Below are 18,515 nucleotides of genomic sequence, written 5' to 3'. Positions count from 1 at the left end.
AAACCTAGTGGGTCACGTGATACGCACTCCGTCTTGTTCCAGCAGCTCGGTAACGGAGGAGAAAGAATGGGTATCACATGATCCCGTCGAGCTTGTAGCAGCGTGATGAGTGGCGACGTGTGATAGAAACATATTCCATCACATGTCGTAACTGAGTAGTTCGGTGAAACCTAGTGGGTCACGTGATACGCACTCCGTCTTGTTCCAGCAGCTCGGTAACGGAGGAGAAAGAATGGGTATCACATGATCCCGTCGAGCTTGTAGCAGCGTGATGAGTGGCGACGTGTGATAGAAACATATTCCATCACATGTCGTAACTGAGTAGTTCGGTGAAACCTAGTGGGTCACGTGATACGCACTCCGTCTTGTTCCAGCAGCTCGGTAACGGAGGAGAAAGAATGGGTATCACATGATCCCGTCGAGCTTGTAGCAGCGTGATGAGTGGCGACGTGTGATAGAAACATATTCCATCACATGTCGTAACTGAGTAGTTCGGTGAACCCTAGTGGGTCACGTGATACGCACTCCGTCTTGTTCCAGCAGCTCGGTAACGGAGGAGAAAGAATGGGTATCACATGATCCCGTCGAGCTTGTAGCAGCGTGATGAGTAGCGACGTGTGATAGAAACATATTCCATCACATGTCGTAACTGAGTAGTTCGGTGAAACCTAGTGGGTCACGTGATACGCACTCCGTCTTGTTCCAGCAGCTCGGTAACGGAGGAGAAAGAATGGGTATCACATGATCCCGTCGAGCTTGTAGCAGCGTGATGAGTGGCGACGTGTGATAGAAACATATTCCATCACATGTCGTAACTGAGTAGTTCGGTGAAACCTAGTGGGTCACGTGATACGCACTCCGTCTTGTTCCAGCAGCTCGGTAACGGAGGAGAAAGAATGGGTATCACATGATCCCGTCGAGCTTGTAGCAGCGTGATGAGTGGCGACGTGTGATAGAAACATATTCCATCACATGTCGTAACTGAGTAGTTCGGTGAAACCTAGTGGGTCACGTGATACGCACTCCGTCTTGTTCCAGCAGCTCGGTAACGGAGGAGAAAGAATGGGTATCACATGATCCCGTCGAGCTTGTAGCAGCGTGATGAGTGGCGACGTGTGATAGAAACATATTCCATCACATGTCGTAACTGAGTAGTTCGGTGAAACCTAGTGGGTCATAGAATGACATCTACATTTTTACTTAAAAAAGGAATCGCTTTTTAAAATCCTTCAGGTACTTGCAATTATTACAACCCGTATTTACTCATGGATGGAATTTTACTTCTTATTTAAATATTTTTCCGCTTACAACTTCATTTTATATTATGTTTCTTCTAAGAACCAAATAATAAAATCTTTAATGGTAGAAATATATGTTATTAATTATTATAATACCCACAAACAGGCTTTATCTTTGTGAGAATTTTTTTTTAATATTTAAAAATATACTTCCTTTAATTTCAAATTTTCATTTCATTCCTGTATTTTATAACTTAATGATAAAAAAATTATATATAATATATATGATGTTTTAAGTTTTAGAGAAGCCGATAAAAAAATTATATATATACAAAATTTTAAGTTTTAGAGAAGCTGATAAAAAATAATTTGATCTACTCGGACATGTGACGCATATTTGGGGGCGGTACATGGAGCGTTTTGGTGAAACTCAAACTGTTGTGTTGGATATCTCCAAAGCCTTTGACAGAGTCTGGCACCGGGCGCTTATCGGGAAGTTACCATCGTATGGGATCCACCCAACCCTGCATAGTTGGATTGCGGACTTTCTGAGGGCAAGAACAATTCAAACCGTGGTTGACGGCTCTTCTTCCTCACCGCACCAAATCAATGCGGGGGTGCCACAAGGATCTGTGCTGTCTCCGACGCTGTTTTTATTGCACATCAACAATCTCGTTGAATGTGCACCAATTCACTGCTACGCTGATGACAGCACCGTTCACGAGGGTTATCTTTTTGACAGGCCCCCTTCCACCCATGATGTCTGAACAGCTCGGGAAGTTTTGAAGCAAAAAATTGACCACCACCTCGATATGGTTCGTGCCTGGGGTAAGGCCAACTTGGTCAGTTTCAACGTCTCAAAAACCCAAGCGTGTCTGATTTCGGCAAAGAGGGAGATCAATGACTGTCTGGTGCAATTTGATGGGAGCACTCTCCCCAATAAAGACTCCATTGAAATGCTTGGAGTTACTATATCAGACCAGCTCAAGTATCGGGGATCCATAGAAGCCTGAGTAAATCAGGCCTCCAAAAAGTTGGGCGTCTTGTACAGGGCTAGGAGATTCTTCAACAGTGACCAGCTGCTGACCCTGTACAAGTCTCAAGTCCGCCCAACTATTGAATTTGGGAGCCACCTTTGGGCTGGTGCCCCAAAATACTTAATAAACCTGCTTGAATCTGTGCAAAGGAGAGTGATCCGTCTGATTGACAATCCGTTGTTAACAGACCGATTGCCTTCTCTAATGCATAGACGCAATGTAGGCATGCTGTGTCTGTTCTACAGGTATTTCAATGGAGCCTGCTCCAAGGAGCTAGCAGCATTGATTCCTGATGCACCGGTGAACGCGCGCGAAACTCGACGGACACGAGCTGAACACCCGTTCACGGTTGACGTTGGCTTCATGAGAACGGGCCGTTTTTACGACTCGTTTTTGTGTAAGTCGGCTCGTATGTGGAACGAGCTACCGGCATCTGTTTTTCTTCCCTCCTATAATCCGAGCCTCTTCAAGGCCCGCATTAACAAATCCCTTCCTACAGCCCTTACCTTATTCCGCCTCACAACGCCGCCCAACCGGGTGCTGACATAGTTTCCCTGTCAGTACACCGAACAGGCAGGGACGCTCTTGTGAGGTGTCACATAAAAAAATAATAAAAAAAATATGGATACCCAGATGTACACAACTTGCCCCTTTACAATTGCTAATTTAAATAAGAGTTTACCACCCTTGCTTTTTCAACTCCCTCACGCTTGTTCATGCTCAATGGTTTTAGGATCGTTTGAACTTTGTCTCACTCAATGCTTTTTTGTTCGAAATCGAGCCAACGGTCAGATGCAAAAAACATTCGAGGACTGTAATTCTTGCTCAGTGTTTGACAGAAATTTACAATTTGACTGAGCATCTTGTTGGTATGTCCATGGCGTCTTGTATCGAACTGGTCGTGCATGTGGACACAACGATGAGCATACATATACGTTTCTACATAGCCTAAGCTCAAGCATTAATTCTGTAGAGCGTTTTCTACAAATGCAATGGTGTTTTCCATGTTCCTGAACAGTGAACAGACACTAACTAGTTCACTGTGAGTCATTCAAAAGGAATGCGAAAATGGAATTGCAAATATGTCAAATCTTTCGCTTCTCTCTTATCCACTACGGATTTTACATTCCGGTTGGAATGAACCCTGGTAGACGACCCACTATTGTCAAGCTTTTAGCTTTCTAAAAAAAATATATTTCTAGATGGCGACCAAAGCACCGGCCATCGGCATTGACCTTGGCACAACCAATTCGTGCGTGGCAGTTTACCAGCACGGCAAGGTGGAGGTCATCGCCAACGACCTGGGCAGTCGCACAACGCCCTCGTGCGTGGCATTCACGGACACGGAGCGCCTCGTGGGAGAAGCCGCCATGAACCAGGTGGCCATGAACCACCAAAATACTATTTACGGTGAGAATGTTGAATTTTATTTAAATGACGAGCGAACCCTTTAAATCAGAGGTTCCCAAATTTTTTTGCCCCGTAGACCACTTGCCAAATTTTTTTTTTCCGTAGACCCCCTGCCTGCCGAATATTAAATTTTCCTAAAACTATTAACGTCCCATGTGATAATCGTTTATTTTTTCGTAAAAAGATTCCCTTCCCTTGCGTGCCCAACAACCGGGTTGCGATATAGTTCTTCTGACTTTGCATTGTGCAGACAGAATGAATAGACATTTTTACATGGGAGCGCAAATTACTCGCCACGTTATGAACAAATTTGCAAAGTCCAAATATGGCAAAATAAATTTCTTCTATTTTCAGAGTCGAATATTTTTTCGTTTACGTATTTAGTTAAGACACTTTTATAAATGTTCATAATTTACTTCCCAGCAACCAACCAGCTTTGTGTTTCGCGTCCAGACGTATCTCGATGTGATAGTATATCGTCGCATTAATTCGTAGAATGCGTAACTCCCAAATGTAAAATTTTACAGGAGGCACAAAAAACCTCGTAGTGAAAAAAAATGAAAGACGGCTTATTCTTTTTATTTATGTTTCGAACATATAATATATTTGGAAATTTATTTTCAATCATTAAACTTTTGTAAGTTAAGGCTTTCTATTTCAAATCGGAGTTACGAAGTTTACGTAAAAACCGAGAATGGAGATACATACTTTTCTGCGAACAGTTTTATGAACAACCTAGCGGAAAATTTGGGAGATAGGAATTTTACATTTACAAAATAAAACACAACAATGTATGTGTATGTCGAGGCAGTCTATTTAGATGCATTTTAATGATTTTAATGATGCGGAAGGTTATCGTTAAAGGAGTGGTAATCCTTTTCTAATTTCTGTTTTAAGTCTTGTAAATGCTGGTACTTTTCCTTACTTAAGGGATTAAATCTGACTCTCAAGTGAAATTTTCAAACTCTGGAGATCATTACTGATTATTTACTGACATTAATGCTGATGTCGACACTAGACTGTAGTGACCTCCTAAAAAATAACTCATTGGTGAATTACTATAACAACCCGGTGAAACAAATTATTACTATTCAATTTGATACAAAGGAAACGAAGGATAAGGTCATCAAACAAAAAAAAAATAAAGGAATCTTCACTCCCAAGGACATCAGGTACTCAGAATCAACTGAAAAAATATTCATAAATGATAAACTTACCCCAAAGAATAAACAACTTCTTTGGTTAACAAAATCTACCAAATCTTTGGGATATAAATACGTTTGGACGAAGGATGGAAATGTATTACTGAGAAAGAACGAAGAATCCCCTATAATAAGAATAAATGATGTTAACGACATTCCAACCCAATAATCATGTACCTACTAGAGTAAGAAATTTATATAATTAAATTTGAAAATGGATTACTATGACGATTTTTCGGTCCCAGACACTAAGGTTTATGAAAATATGACAGAACTAAATAACTACATAATTGAGGGAAATACAGATTTCAATTTAATAAATTTAAATATAAGAAGCATACGCAAACATTTTGATGATTTCTGTATTTTCCTCAATTCTCTAGATTTTCGTCCAAATGTAATCATACTTACCGAAACGCAAATGCGTGACTCAATACCCTACCACATCTCCGATTATGAGACTTACTCACTACCCTGTAAACATACTTCTCACGATGGTCTCTCAATATTTTACAGTTCAAATAAAATAACTAACGTAATAATTAATATCCCCAAATTTAAGTATTCTAATGCCATACATTTATCCTTCACACATAACAGTAAAAAATACTCTATACTTGCTATATATCGCTCCCCTTCCTTAGACTCTAAATCCTTTATTACAGAACTTAAATATTTTATAAATGAAAATAATTGCAATCAATCCGATTTCTCATTTATTGTAGGTGATATAAACATCAACATTGATAATTCGATCCTAAACCCTATTGCAAACGAATATCTAAATGTAATATATAGCGAGGGTTATCTGTCTTACATAAATAAACCCACTAGATATGGCCATCACGCTGATTCTTGCCTCGATCATATATTACTCAAAACTAATAAAAATTTTATACCCAGATCAGCTGTCCTAAAATTCGATATCACAGACCACTACCCAACCTTTTTCGGTCACAGTAAATTAAATTTTCATCATACAACTAAAGAACAACAAGTGGAAAAAAATAAAATTAACTACCAAACACTAAACAATTCTCTAAAAAAAGAAACTTGGAACCAAGTTTTATCCAATGATGACCCAAATCAATCACTGAATACATTCTATTCGATATTAAATAATAATATCAAAAATAGTCTAGAATTAACACGAACACCTAAAAGAAAACATAAAAAAATTAAACCATGGACCACGCGTGGACTGATAATTGCAAGTCAACACAGGAACAAACTGTACAAAATTTACAAAAACCATGAGAATTACTGTATGGTAAAAGGTGTACCATCTAATGGAAATTTACGTCAGCAATACATAATCTATAGAAATTTTTTTAATATTCTTATGAAGAAATGTAAACAAGAATACTATGCAAACCAATTGCAAAAAGCTGATAATGATTCTAAAAAAACATGGCAAGTCATAAATGAAATAACGAATAGAACACACAAAATAAAAAGATTTCCCGAAAAAATTGTAACAGACGATAAAATAGTCATAACGGATGTAGGAAAAATCGCAAATAAATTCAATGATTTCTTTACAAACGTTGCCGCAGATTTAATAAATAATAATCCCTCATTTCAAAACAGTATACATAAATCAACCCAAATAGACATACCCACCCCCGAATATACTCCTAATTTATCTCAATTTAAACGGATAACTGAATCTGAAATTATAAAACACATTGACAATCTTAAAACAAATACAGCCAATGGTCCAGATGAATTAAGCTGTATCACAATCAAGTCTATTAAACAACACATTTCTATGCCCTTACAACACATTTTTAATTCCTGCCTTGAAAAAAACATTTTCCCAAATGCATTTAAACTCTCAATTATTGTACCCATACATAAATCTGGATCGATCTCTAAACTTGACAACTACAGACCAATATCGCTGATATCCCAACTTGCAAAGATATTAGAAAAAATCATAAAGATACAAGTACTAGAGTTTCTAGAATCTAATGCACTCTTGTCACCACACCAATATGGTTTCAGATCAGGTCTTAGTACTGATGATGCTTTATTTAATCTAACAAAAAAATTATACACCAATCTAGATTCAAATATGAAAAGTTTAACAATATTCTTAGACCTAAAAAAGGCTTTTGATACCGTCAATCATAATAAACTGCTTGGAAAACTTAATAATATGGGAATCAAAAACAATTGTCTGTCACTTTTAACAAATTATTTACTTGATCGCAGACAATCCACAAAAATTGGCGTAAATATTAGTAAACCAGCATCTATGAGACATGGGGTTCCACAAGGAACAGTTATAGGTCCGCTTTTGTTTCTAATTTATATTAATGACCTATGTAATATTAGTATTCCGGGAAAACTTTTCTCGTATGCTGATGATACTGCAATCACAGTTCATGGTAAATCCTGGGACGAGGTCTCTAAAAATGCAAATAAGTGCACAATTATTGTCAAAGAATGGCTCAATCAAAACCTTCTAACTCTGAACTGTGAAAAAACTATATATATTCCTTTTTATAATACCAAAAAAGCGGCACCCTTAACTCATCTAAGTATAAGGTTTCACAAAAATACTTGCAATCCTGTCTTATGCACTAACTGTACAGAAATGAAATCGGGGAATACAGTTAAATATTTAGGAATTATAATAGACAGCCAACTCAAATGGACAAATCATGTAGAAAAGCTTGTAAATAAACTTAGATATTTAACTTATATTTTTAAACGTTTAAATAACATAGTAGATATCAAAAGAATCAAATTGGTGTATCATGCATTGGTGCAATCATCAGTATCTTATGGAATAATTGCATGGGGGGGGATTTATAACACCCATATTAAGCCACTAGAAATAACACAAAAACTAATACTAAAAATAATGTTGCATAAAGATATGACCTACCCCTCCTTGCAATTATTCGAAGAGGCTAAATTGTTAGAGATAAGAAAAATTTACTGTACACAATGTTTAAAATATATATTTGCTCGAAATTTTCTTTTTATAAAAAATGAAAATCGGTCTAGTAATAGGGTAAATAATGTATTTAAAGTTCCACTGTGCAAAACAAGGCTTGCGCAAAGACATGCTTATTTTATTACACCAAAAATTTATAATGCACTCTATACCAATACAGAAATCAAATGTGAAAATATATCATCCTACAGGAAACATAAAAATGTAATAAAGTCTTGGATAAATACCATAGATATTAATATTTACCTGCTGTAACATCTGATCTTAATCTCTATTAACTTTTAACAAATCCTTATTAACTTTTATTTTTCATATTTAATCCCGTAAATACAGTAAATAATGATTTTACTATAAATATTTTCATTCTTTTCTTTTCAATTTTCTACAAAGATAAAATATGTATATTTAGAGTAATTTTAACTGAACTGCCTTAAAGAAACACAAGTATACCCACGAACTGGCGATGCCTATGTGGGATTTTTTTGCTATCATACATTTATGCATATTATTATTTTTATGTATATGCTGTTTATGAACTCGTGTGTGTGTACGTGTATTGTGTGTGTATGTTATGTATGGTGTGTAATACACTATATATGTATACATATGTGCATGTGTACATATACTTTTCTGTAATTCGCATTGTTTCTTTCTTTTTTTAATATGTATGTAAAAAACATAATTTGTATTTTAAAACCATGTATGTAACAAAAAAAAATTAAAAAAAAAAAAAAAAAAAAAAAAAAAAAAATTACAGATTCGGCGACGGTTTTGTGCTGGGTGAGATCTACACTGACCGGGAGTAGTCGTGTCAGAGATGATCGTTAAGTGACGCTTGGAGTTGATGAAGGAGATTGTAGAAGAATTTGATCTGACATTGTCGATCACCCTTGTTGTCCTGTAGAAATAAAACTGATGTATTTACTAGGGTTTGCAAGACCCGGGCAAAGAGTAGCCATGACAGGAAACGTTTTGAAAGAGACTCCTCAGAGTGTGAAGATAGGTGGGAGAGACTTGAAAGTGGAACTGGTGAGCAAACATGTGCTTTAAGCGTAGAAACTCTTCATGCTCAGCATCACTTTGGAGTAAAGTGAACGCTTCATCTTGCCCGGCTGGTCGATCCCGAGGCGAGAAGAAAGGACGTCGATAGATGCGTGCGTTCCTGCGTACAATGCAGGACAATTGACCCTCCACCATCATCCCATGAAGCGGGTAATCTTAATGTTGTGACAACCTGGAGTCGCTTGGCAGTTGATGTTACTCATTTCGGTAGGAAATGTTTACTCACATTTATCGATTGCGGTCCAAGTAGATTTACCGTGTGGCGGGAAATCGAGTCAGATAATGCAGCTTCGATTATCAGACATTTGGAAGAAGTGTTTCGGGAAAGAGGCCCGCCCAAAGTAGTTCTCATGGACAATGGTACTGCATTTTGTTCCTACAGTGTTACAGATAAGTGTAAGAGATGGAATGTTCGTCAAAGATTTTGCGCGGCATACCGACCAGCTGGAAACGGTATAGTTGAACGACATCATCAAACAATAAAGAGAACTGCAGCCAGAAGTGGAAGCGATCCCCTGCAGGCAGTGTTTCGGTACAATCTTTGGCTGCAAAAAGTCAGGATGATCGAGGTATTGCGCTGTCTAGTATAGTTCACACTTCACACTCGTGGAGACACCCTTCTGCGCAAGTGAATATAGAAGAGGAAGTATTGACTCAGTTGTAAGTGGGCGATCTTCTTGCGGTTAAACCAGTAGATGGGAGATGCACATCGTGCATGGAAGGGTGACAGGACTTACTTCAGTCAACAACATCGAAGTAGATGGCATACCAAGACATGTGCTTGACCCGCGGAAGATGCCTGACAGAGAACGGACTGTGTCTGAGGAGAGACGAGATGGAATTGCCGCACGTTCCACCAAAAATATTTTGGGTTTGTTTGAAGAGGACAGTGAAGAACCGGATCCGGATATGCATCAGGAGGAGATCCACTTGCAAAGAGATGGTGACCTTGAAGAAGAGATAATCACAGAACAAGGACCTATTAGGTATTTACGAAACCGCAGAGGCACATAAAACAAGAGAGCTACGGCAGAGCGTCACACGGTGCAGAAGACGTCAGTTTAGACTACAGATACAAAACACTATTCGTGACTTCACAATTAAAATTAAGGTTATAAAATGTTCAAAATTGATTAATCAACTTATCTCAGTTAATTTCACGGTAAAACTATTACACCGTAAATAAATTTCCTCAGTCAAAAACACAACAAGCGTGCACGGCTCACCGGCCAATACTGAATTAAGGAGTTACGAAGTATTCGCAAGTAAAAATGGCACCATAATTTTACGCAGTTTCCTAATTTGTGTTTATCTGAAAGGTTAATTTTTTTTTAAATTTTCGAGTTTTACTAGTTGATGCGGGTCTAATTTTAACACCAGATGGCATTAAAAACGTATTTTCAAAAAATTTGGAGTTACGCAGTCTACGAATTAATGCGACGATATGTTTCTACAACTGATCCATATTATACGATGTGAATATGCTTAAAATAAAGTAAAATAATGCTTATATATGGAATGTAATACGACAATTGGGTTTATTCTCTTTTTCACATCTATTTTTACAAGTTTTCATAGTACAAGCCACCATTTTGCCGTGTTATTTCGTAAAATGAACCGATGATGCCTCGACCATAGTTCGCACATGAATGATGACGTCACGTTTTCTAAATTAACAGGAGGCCAGACGCGAGCACAGCCGGCTCCAATGGAACCGGTATGGGGAGTGGGGAATAATACGCTTTTAATCACTTAGGGCAGGTCTACTAATATTCATATGTCTATGGTGGCCAACCTTTTAAGCAGCCAGATTTGAAGAAATGGGTATTCCTACCAAGCCGTACAAAAAAAATTCTTTTATTATTCAAAGCAAACAAGAAATATATTGTTTTTATCTTTTAACAAATGTCACAAAATAGTAAAACTGCCTCTGTAAACTTCAAAGCAAACTAGAAATATATTGTTTTATTAACCTCTCAGAAAAGGACTTTTATTTACTTTATGTTCCTTTGCGAACTGTCAAAATGCGAAAATTTTTGTGTTATTCACGAGTTTTGTTAAAAGCTTCATAACTCACGTTTTGGGAAACGTAGCCTCATTCTAAAAAATGTTTTGGAAAGATTATGAAATTCACTATCGTATTGTTTTGTTATACGTAAATATTTGCGTGTCTAAATATACATTTTCTGAAAACGTCAAAAATATGTAAAAATCGCTGACCATTATTTCAAAGCTGTGAAAAATGTACTTTTTTCTGAGTATCATAAAGAAATAACACTTTATATATTGAAGAAATATAATTAAAAACTATTAGTCACCTCAAAATATTAACCGTCCAAACTAAAATATTTTTAATAAATTATTTAAAAACGCAATAAATTATGAACGAACAAGATGACATATTCAATCGACTCAGATAATGCACCTCTACATTCCATAGATATTCTTGAATGCAGACGCGTAGCGTTATTCATTATCGATACTCTGTTTTTTAAATCATGGCAATCCGTATACTAGTGATGGAAATAAATCGATTTTTGTAAAATCTCGCGCGTTTACGTGAAAAGACGTACTAATGTCTTGACCGCTATTATCATATTTACGTCTTTTGACGTTCTAATGTTCCGAGTGGTTAAGAAGATGTAACAAAAATGCAAATAAAACATATTTATTAGATTAGAGTTAGGCAATACAAAAAAAAATACAAAATATAATAAATTTATTGAGACGTCTGATTTTGTTTGTCAGAACTATGTGCATCAATGTTGATAACGATTAATGTTGTTGGTACACGTAAACACTTTTCCAAATGCTCATCAGTGATTTGTGTTCTCATTTGAGATTTAATATGCTTCTACTAAAAAGCTGTTCACACGTGTAAGTGTTTCCAAATAGCGAAATCATGGATAGAGCATGTTTGTAAAATGCAGGATATTTCTTCTTGTCCAAATATGTTTTGTAAAACTCTTCCAATCCAACCTGATTGAATTTCTCCTTTAACTGTGCATCACAACACATTTCAAAATGGTCCATTTGTAAAATTTCTGTCAATAAATTCACGTCTACGGAGAATGGCGTTGCAAATGCAGCAAAAACCACATGATGCTTTTTAAAATCGGTTTTCAAATTCCAGGTTCAAGTCGGATATCAACGAAGCGTATTTATCCGCCGCCATTTGTATGACATCTGGCTGCAATAACAATGTAGAAAAGTGAGTTAACTGTTGTTCCCAAAGCCCAAGATTTATTTGGAATGCGGAAATAAGATCATACATGTTATTAATTAGTTGATCTTTCCCTGTAGACAGGTATTAACAACATTTAGTTGGCCAACTATATCGACCGGAAATACAAAGTCGCTAACCCACCCCTTCCTTGTCTTCAAATTCTGGGATACTTTTTGACTTGCTTGCAAAGGATGGTTGTATTTCTTGCTTCAAATCAAACACTCTTTTCAATATTTTGGCACGGGTCAGCCATCTTACTTCTGCATAAAATGTAATGTCATTAATCCTTTCATCAATCACTTGAGAAACTCTTGGAACTGACGGTGATTCAACCCCTTCGGCTTAATAATAAAGTTCACTGTTTTGATGACCACCTTCATGACATGATCCATTTTAAGGGACTTGAAACATAAATTCTCCTGATGAATAAATGCAATGAAAATTTAGCACCAAAATATTACCAACTTTGCAGGCCTCACTTTCAATCAATTTTACTAAACCTTCGTGTTTCCCAACCATTCCTGGAGAACCATCTGTTGTTAAACCCGATAGGTACCCAGCGAACTGCACGCGGCCTGCGGGTTGCGGATTGGCCACTCTTGCTTTAAGTCATCACCCATAACTTCACATTTTTTTAAAGTTCAAGTATCACTTCTCTGAAACGAGCTTCCCTCTGACATAGGTAGTACTCTATCACAGTGTTCCGCAAACTTTTTATGTTCACGGTACACTTAACTAATCAAGAAATTTCAACGGTACACCAAAGAAAAAAAAACAAGGTAAATTTTGGATAGGATTGGCTAGGCTTATTACGAATAACGGCGAACTTTCGGGTTAAACTACGAAAGCTGCATGTCATCATAATTTAAAAAAAACATCCCAGGTTTTGAATGCTTTGTTTGGCAAAGCAGGGTTTGTCTAGCTGGGTTTGTGTAATTATGATTGATATTTATCACATAACAGTGACAGAATGACCGCGAACTGTCACCGAATCGGTTCAAGAAGTGAATTTTAATTTTTCGCAATTGATAATTAAAATGCATTTTTTTCCGCCGCCACCAAGCCAAAAAGTTTCCTTTTATAGTAATTACGGCATATCTAAAGTTTTTTTCTAAAAATTATTCGTAATAAGCGTGGCCACTCCGAACCAAAATTTACCAAAAACAATATTTTATTAATATTTATTATTAAAATCAATATAACATGAAAAGATGTTTAATGCGAAATGTGAGCCTGTTTAACTGAACTCAGACGATCAAAATTTGGAACAATCGTTGATAACGCTACTCGCATCTCTTCGTCGATCGTCCTCAGGCGTTCTCTTTTTTTGACTATATCGTTGTGAGAGTTGAAAACCCCAATTCGCATAAATAGGTCGTGGCAAATGGTAATAGAATTGCAATAGCTCGCTTTGACAGCAGTGGATACTCATTTTTTACGTGGAGCCAAAAATGTGCTAACTCTGTTTCAGAAAATTTTAATTTTAGTGTCCGATCAGTTTTAAGCTCCATGAATTCTTCCTGCTCGTTTATTGGTAAATGTCCAAGGGAAATGCTTTCAGAAAATGGATTTCTTACCCAGTCCATAGGTTGCAGGTCACACTTAGGAAAATATGAGTTCATTTTTTCTGCTAACAGCTCCAAGTGTTTCACTATCAAAGCCTGCACTTTTTTTTCTGAATCGGCAGCCATGACATTTGGAAACATTTCGTTACTACCATTGGTAGCGTGGCTGATCCATAGCACCAACTTAGCGCGAAAGCTTTCAATCTTGTCCGAAGACGTTAAAATGTTACAATTTCTTCCTTGCATTTTTTTGTTCAGCTCATTTAATTGAGCGAATATGTCCACCAGATATGCAAGTTTTGCTACCCATTCTTCTTTTTTAAATTTTATGTTGAAATCTTTTTTAATGTAATGTTGTCACGCACATGCACCCCGATAGCTCGTGCGCAATCACGTGATAATTTAGCAATAGCACACCACTTATGTAGTGTAGTACACGTGATAATGTAGCGTAGCGGCGTAGCACACGGCCACTTCGCAGCGATCGAGTCCCACCCACGCCACCTCCGGCCGCCGCGCCGCACAGAAAAGTAAAGACCGATTTACAGAGCACTTTGTGAGAAGTGACGCGGGACTCGCGGCACACTTACAAATGGCCACGGCACACCAGTGTGCCGCGGAGCACACTTTGCGGAACACTGCTCTATCAGATGCTGCTTTCAAGGCTAATTTATATTAAAGTCTAAAGTCGCATCTGATTAATATTTTGCCTCTGTTAGAAGTCAACATGAGTATAATTCTCCTGTCTGGAACATACATTACAATATTTGTGTGTGTAAAAGCTATTTAAAGCATACAATATATATTTTAACGCTTTTAAAATGGGTATCTAATCCAGCAATTTTGTTGAACTATAACTCCCTTCAAAATGATCTGAATAAGCTTCAAATGTCAGATGAAGGATTTTCACTGACTTGGTATTTCTGTTAAAATTCTAAGTGGTGCAATTGATAGTCCTTGATTGCTTGTATTTGTAAGCTTTCGGATTCCATGGTGTAATAATAGCAGGATGTGTTTCAGTACAGAAATCTGGGACTATACTAGTCCTAGCGAGAGCTCGTATGTACGTCATCTACGATCGTCCTCTTCCTTCCCACACAACAACAATAGCATAGAACTGGTAAAAATAATCAGAAGCAAAAAGTATTTTACTGTTAATTTCCACCCACATTCAATCCTTTGCTTTCCCTGCCCCGCTTGCGGACATTTATTTATAAATGTTGAATTTTCCGTTTTGTTTTCACAACATTTAAATAAATGTAACATTTATTTAGAATGATAAATTACCCTGGGAATAAGCCCACCGTTTTGTATAGAAGTGCACATTAAAGGTAAAAACAAATGTGTTTGAAAACTCTTTCATGGAGGTAAATTAGTTCTTATATTTTTTTCTTAAATAGATTCTAACTCCACAATTGATGTGTTTTAATTAGTCAATGAACACACATGAAATTCATATAAAAGTAATATTAATTTAGTCGGGTAAGATCCGAGCTGACCCTGAGCCAAACGGCGCCTGGTGTTACTAATATTTTGGTTCTCCTTGTCTGGCTAAGATGTTCAATAGGTTATTTAGCAAACATAAATTAGAAACTGATAAAAAATTAATTTATATAAGGGTTTTTTTATTTCGATGAAGAGCTGTGATCGAAACATCAAATGGATGGGAACGAATTGAACATACATTATTTGTATTTATTATTAGTCCATGGTACTAATTGATAATTAACCCCATAATGTTCTTACTGGCGTTCTGGGTACCAATTTAACATTTCTCTTTACCCAATTTTAATTGTTACAGGTGTTAAGCGGCTGATTGGACGCAAATTCGAAGAAGATAATGTTCAGGCAGATATTCAACATTGGCCTTTTGAAGTTGTGAATGAAAACTCAATACCAAAGATTAAAGTTTCACACAAAGGAAACAAGAAAATTTTCTGCCCCGAACAGATAAGCGCCATGATTCTTACAAAGATGAAGGAAACCGCAGAGGCGTACCTCGGAATGGCCGTCAAGGATGCTGTCATCACCGTGCCGGCCTACTTCAACGATTCCCAGAGATTGGCTACCAAGGATGCAGGAACTATTGCAGGACTTAATGTTCTTAGCATTATTAATGAGCCTACAGCTGCCGCCATTGCTTATGGATTGGAAAAAGAGAATGTAGATAAGCGTAATATTCTCATTTACGATCTAGGTGGTGGAACCTTTGATGTGACCCTTCTCACTATTGAAGCAGACGTTTTTGAAGTCCTTTCTACAGGTGGCGATACTCACTTGGGAGGTGAAGACTTGGATAGTCAAATGCTCAATCATTTCGTGGAAAACTTTAAAAAGAAACATAATAAAGATCTCACAACCAATAAAAAAGCCCTAAGACGATTGAGAACAGCATGCGAGCGAGCTAAAAAAATTCTTTCTTCAATCACTCAGACGAGCATCGATATTGACTCTTTGTACGACGGAATCGACTACCAAACATCGATCACCCGAGCCAAATTAGAGGAGTTAAACGCTGAACTCTTCCGGTCCACCCTCGAGCCTGTAACTCAATGTCTTCATGATGCCAAAATGGACAAAGCTGAAATCGATGAAGTTGTGATCGTTGGGGGATCTACCCGCATTCCAAAGATTCAGAAAGTTTTACAAGAGTTTTTTAATGGCAAGGAATTGAATAAGTCCATAAACCCTGACGAAGCGGTAGCCTACGGAGCTGCAGTGCAGGCCGCCATCCTCACTGGGGACTATTCAGCAAACGTCATACTCCATGATGTAACCCCGCTTTCCCTGGGAATAGAAACCAGCGGAGTAATTATGAGTACAGTCATAAAACGTAACACTCCAATACCAACCGAACACAACAAAATATATTGGACCACGTGCGATAACCAAACTGCCGCAGATATTAAAGTGTTTCAGGGTGAGCGGATTTTAGTAAAAGATAACTACTATCTGGGTTGTTTCACTTTGACTAATTTACCCCGCAAGCCCAAGGGTGAAGTTGAAATATATGTGACGTTCACATTAGATGTCAATGGAATACTCACCGTCTCTGCAAAGGAAAATTTTTCTGGACAAAATAGGTGTTTGACTATCAAAAACGATAGAGGCCGACTTACCAAAAAAGCTATCAATCGCATGACATACTTTGCAGAAAAGTATCGCAAGGAGGACGAAACTATCAGAAATGCTATCACTGCAAAGAACAAACTGCAGGATTTCTGCTACGAAATCAAGGCTATTCTTCTCGATAAAGAGCATGGTTTATTTGGGAGTGACCATGCAATCATTTTAAATAAATGCAACATGACCATTAATTGGGTAGACTTGGACCAGACGTTTAAAAAGGAAGAGTATGAAAAAAAACATGAGGATCTAGAAGCAGAGTACAAACGATGTATTACAAATAACTCCGGAATGAAATTTGGTGAAAACATCTTTAGTCCCGAATAAGTAATTTCATGTTGGTAGTTTTTAAAATTCAATTTTTGTTTTATTTGATATTGATCAATATCAATTCTAACACTATTTTGAGTTATCATAATGTTTGTTTTTTACCTTTTGGTATATTTAATTTAGTGATACATATGTATCATATCATATGCTAGCTGATTGGGACATGCCTGGCGTTGCCACACATGCATACAGTAATTTTCCTCTTATTTTGAATGTCAGCGTGCAAAATTTCATCAATTCTGCATTAAGGGGTGTGAAAAGGGGAGGGGCGAGTGGTTTTTCGAAATATCATGTAGAAAGTGACCTTCCTCCTGTTTTGAAGGTCAAGTGTTATAAATTTCATCAATCTTAGAATAAAACTTTGCATTTGTATAAAAATCAAATCCACGCCGCCCGTGGCAGTCTGTCTATTTTATATAAATAGTTTATAAAATATTATGATATAATTCAAATGTTTAACCTTAAACCACCCTGACGCCTCACATCGAAAAATTTTAACTTCAACACCACATTGGTTTATATACATAACATTTTGAATAAGTTAAGTTTTCTTTGCATTTCATTACATTATAACAATGTTTAACTATTAATAACTGTTTTACAATGGATTCGTTCTGAGAAGCGATGGGGATCGTTCAAAAGATGACATAATTTAAATTGTGCTGAATATCAGTTTGAGACAAAGTTCATGGGACCAAAATGCTTGTGTTTCCTGTGTTTTCAATGAACAATGCCATTTTGTGTGAATGGGAAGTTTTATACTGCCACTTAAGGTTTTTAAGGGTAGATTTAATTTTTTTGTACAAGGTTTTGAATTTTATGTTTTTTATAAAATATTTTAATTTTAGGAGTATTTTTACAGATAACGATTCCTTGCATATTGCATTTTAATAAAATTGCTAAGGAACCGTATATCTTAGTTTTATGTCAGATTATTGCAGGGACAAAATATTCACATTATGATTTATATAATATTCACATTTAATTAAATAATAATTAAATGACTGCTAATATTGTTGATCTTTCAAAGTTTAGTTTTTGATTAAAAACCATAAAAATAAATTCCCGTCTTTATATTTCACTATCTGTACCCCCCGCCACTCGTTGCTGTTCTTAGTCTGTCTGTTCATTAAAACATTAGGATGTGTTGCATTTACGTCCAACAGATGGCGCTGTTTAAAAAAAATCATGTATTGTACCTGTCACAGGTGACATCCAAATAATATGGGTATATAAAAACATACGCTCAGTCTGTCTGTTCATTAAAACATCAGCGTGTGTTGCTTGTACGTCCAACAGATGGCGCTGTTTTTAAAGAAAATCATGTATTGTAGCTGTCACAGGTGACATC

General features: G+C 36.8%; 1 protein-coding gene across 1 annotated transcript; it reads left to right on the top strand.

The window, feature by feature from the left end:
- The first annotated feature begins 3,477 nt into the window (after positions 1-3,477).
- LOC149411328 (heat shock 70 kDa protein cognate 4-like) lies at positions 3,478-18,137 on the top strand. Its single transcript, XM_089647575.1, has 2 exons — positions 3,478-3,685; positions 15,510-18,137. The coding sequence occupies exons 1-2, from the start codon at positions 3,478-3,480 to the stop codon at positions 17,159-17,161; spliced, it is 1,860 nt and encodes a 619-aa protein (XP_089503701.1). The 3' UTR covers positions 17,162-18,137.
- The last annotated feature ends 378 nt before the right edge of the window (positions 18,138-18,515 follow it).

Source organism: Hesperophylax consimilis, chromosome 26 (assembly GCF_061612785.1).
Source record: "Hesperophylax consimilis isolate HC1 chromosome 26, BYU_Hcon_1.0, whole genome shotgun sequence".
Classification (NCBI taxonomy): domain Eukaryota; kingdom Metazoa; phylum Arthropoda; class Insecta; order Trichoptera; family Limnephilidae; genus Hesperophylax; species Hesperophylax consimilis.
Note: the sequence above shows the minus strand (reverse complement) of the source record. Positions and strands in the feature narration are given on the sequence as shown.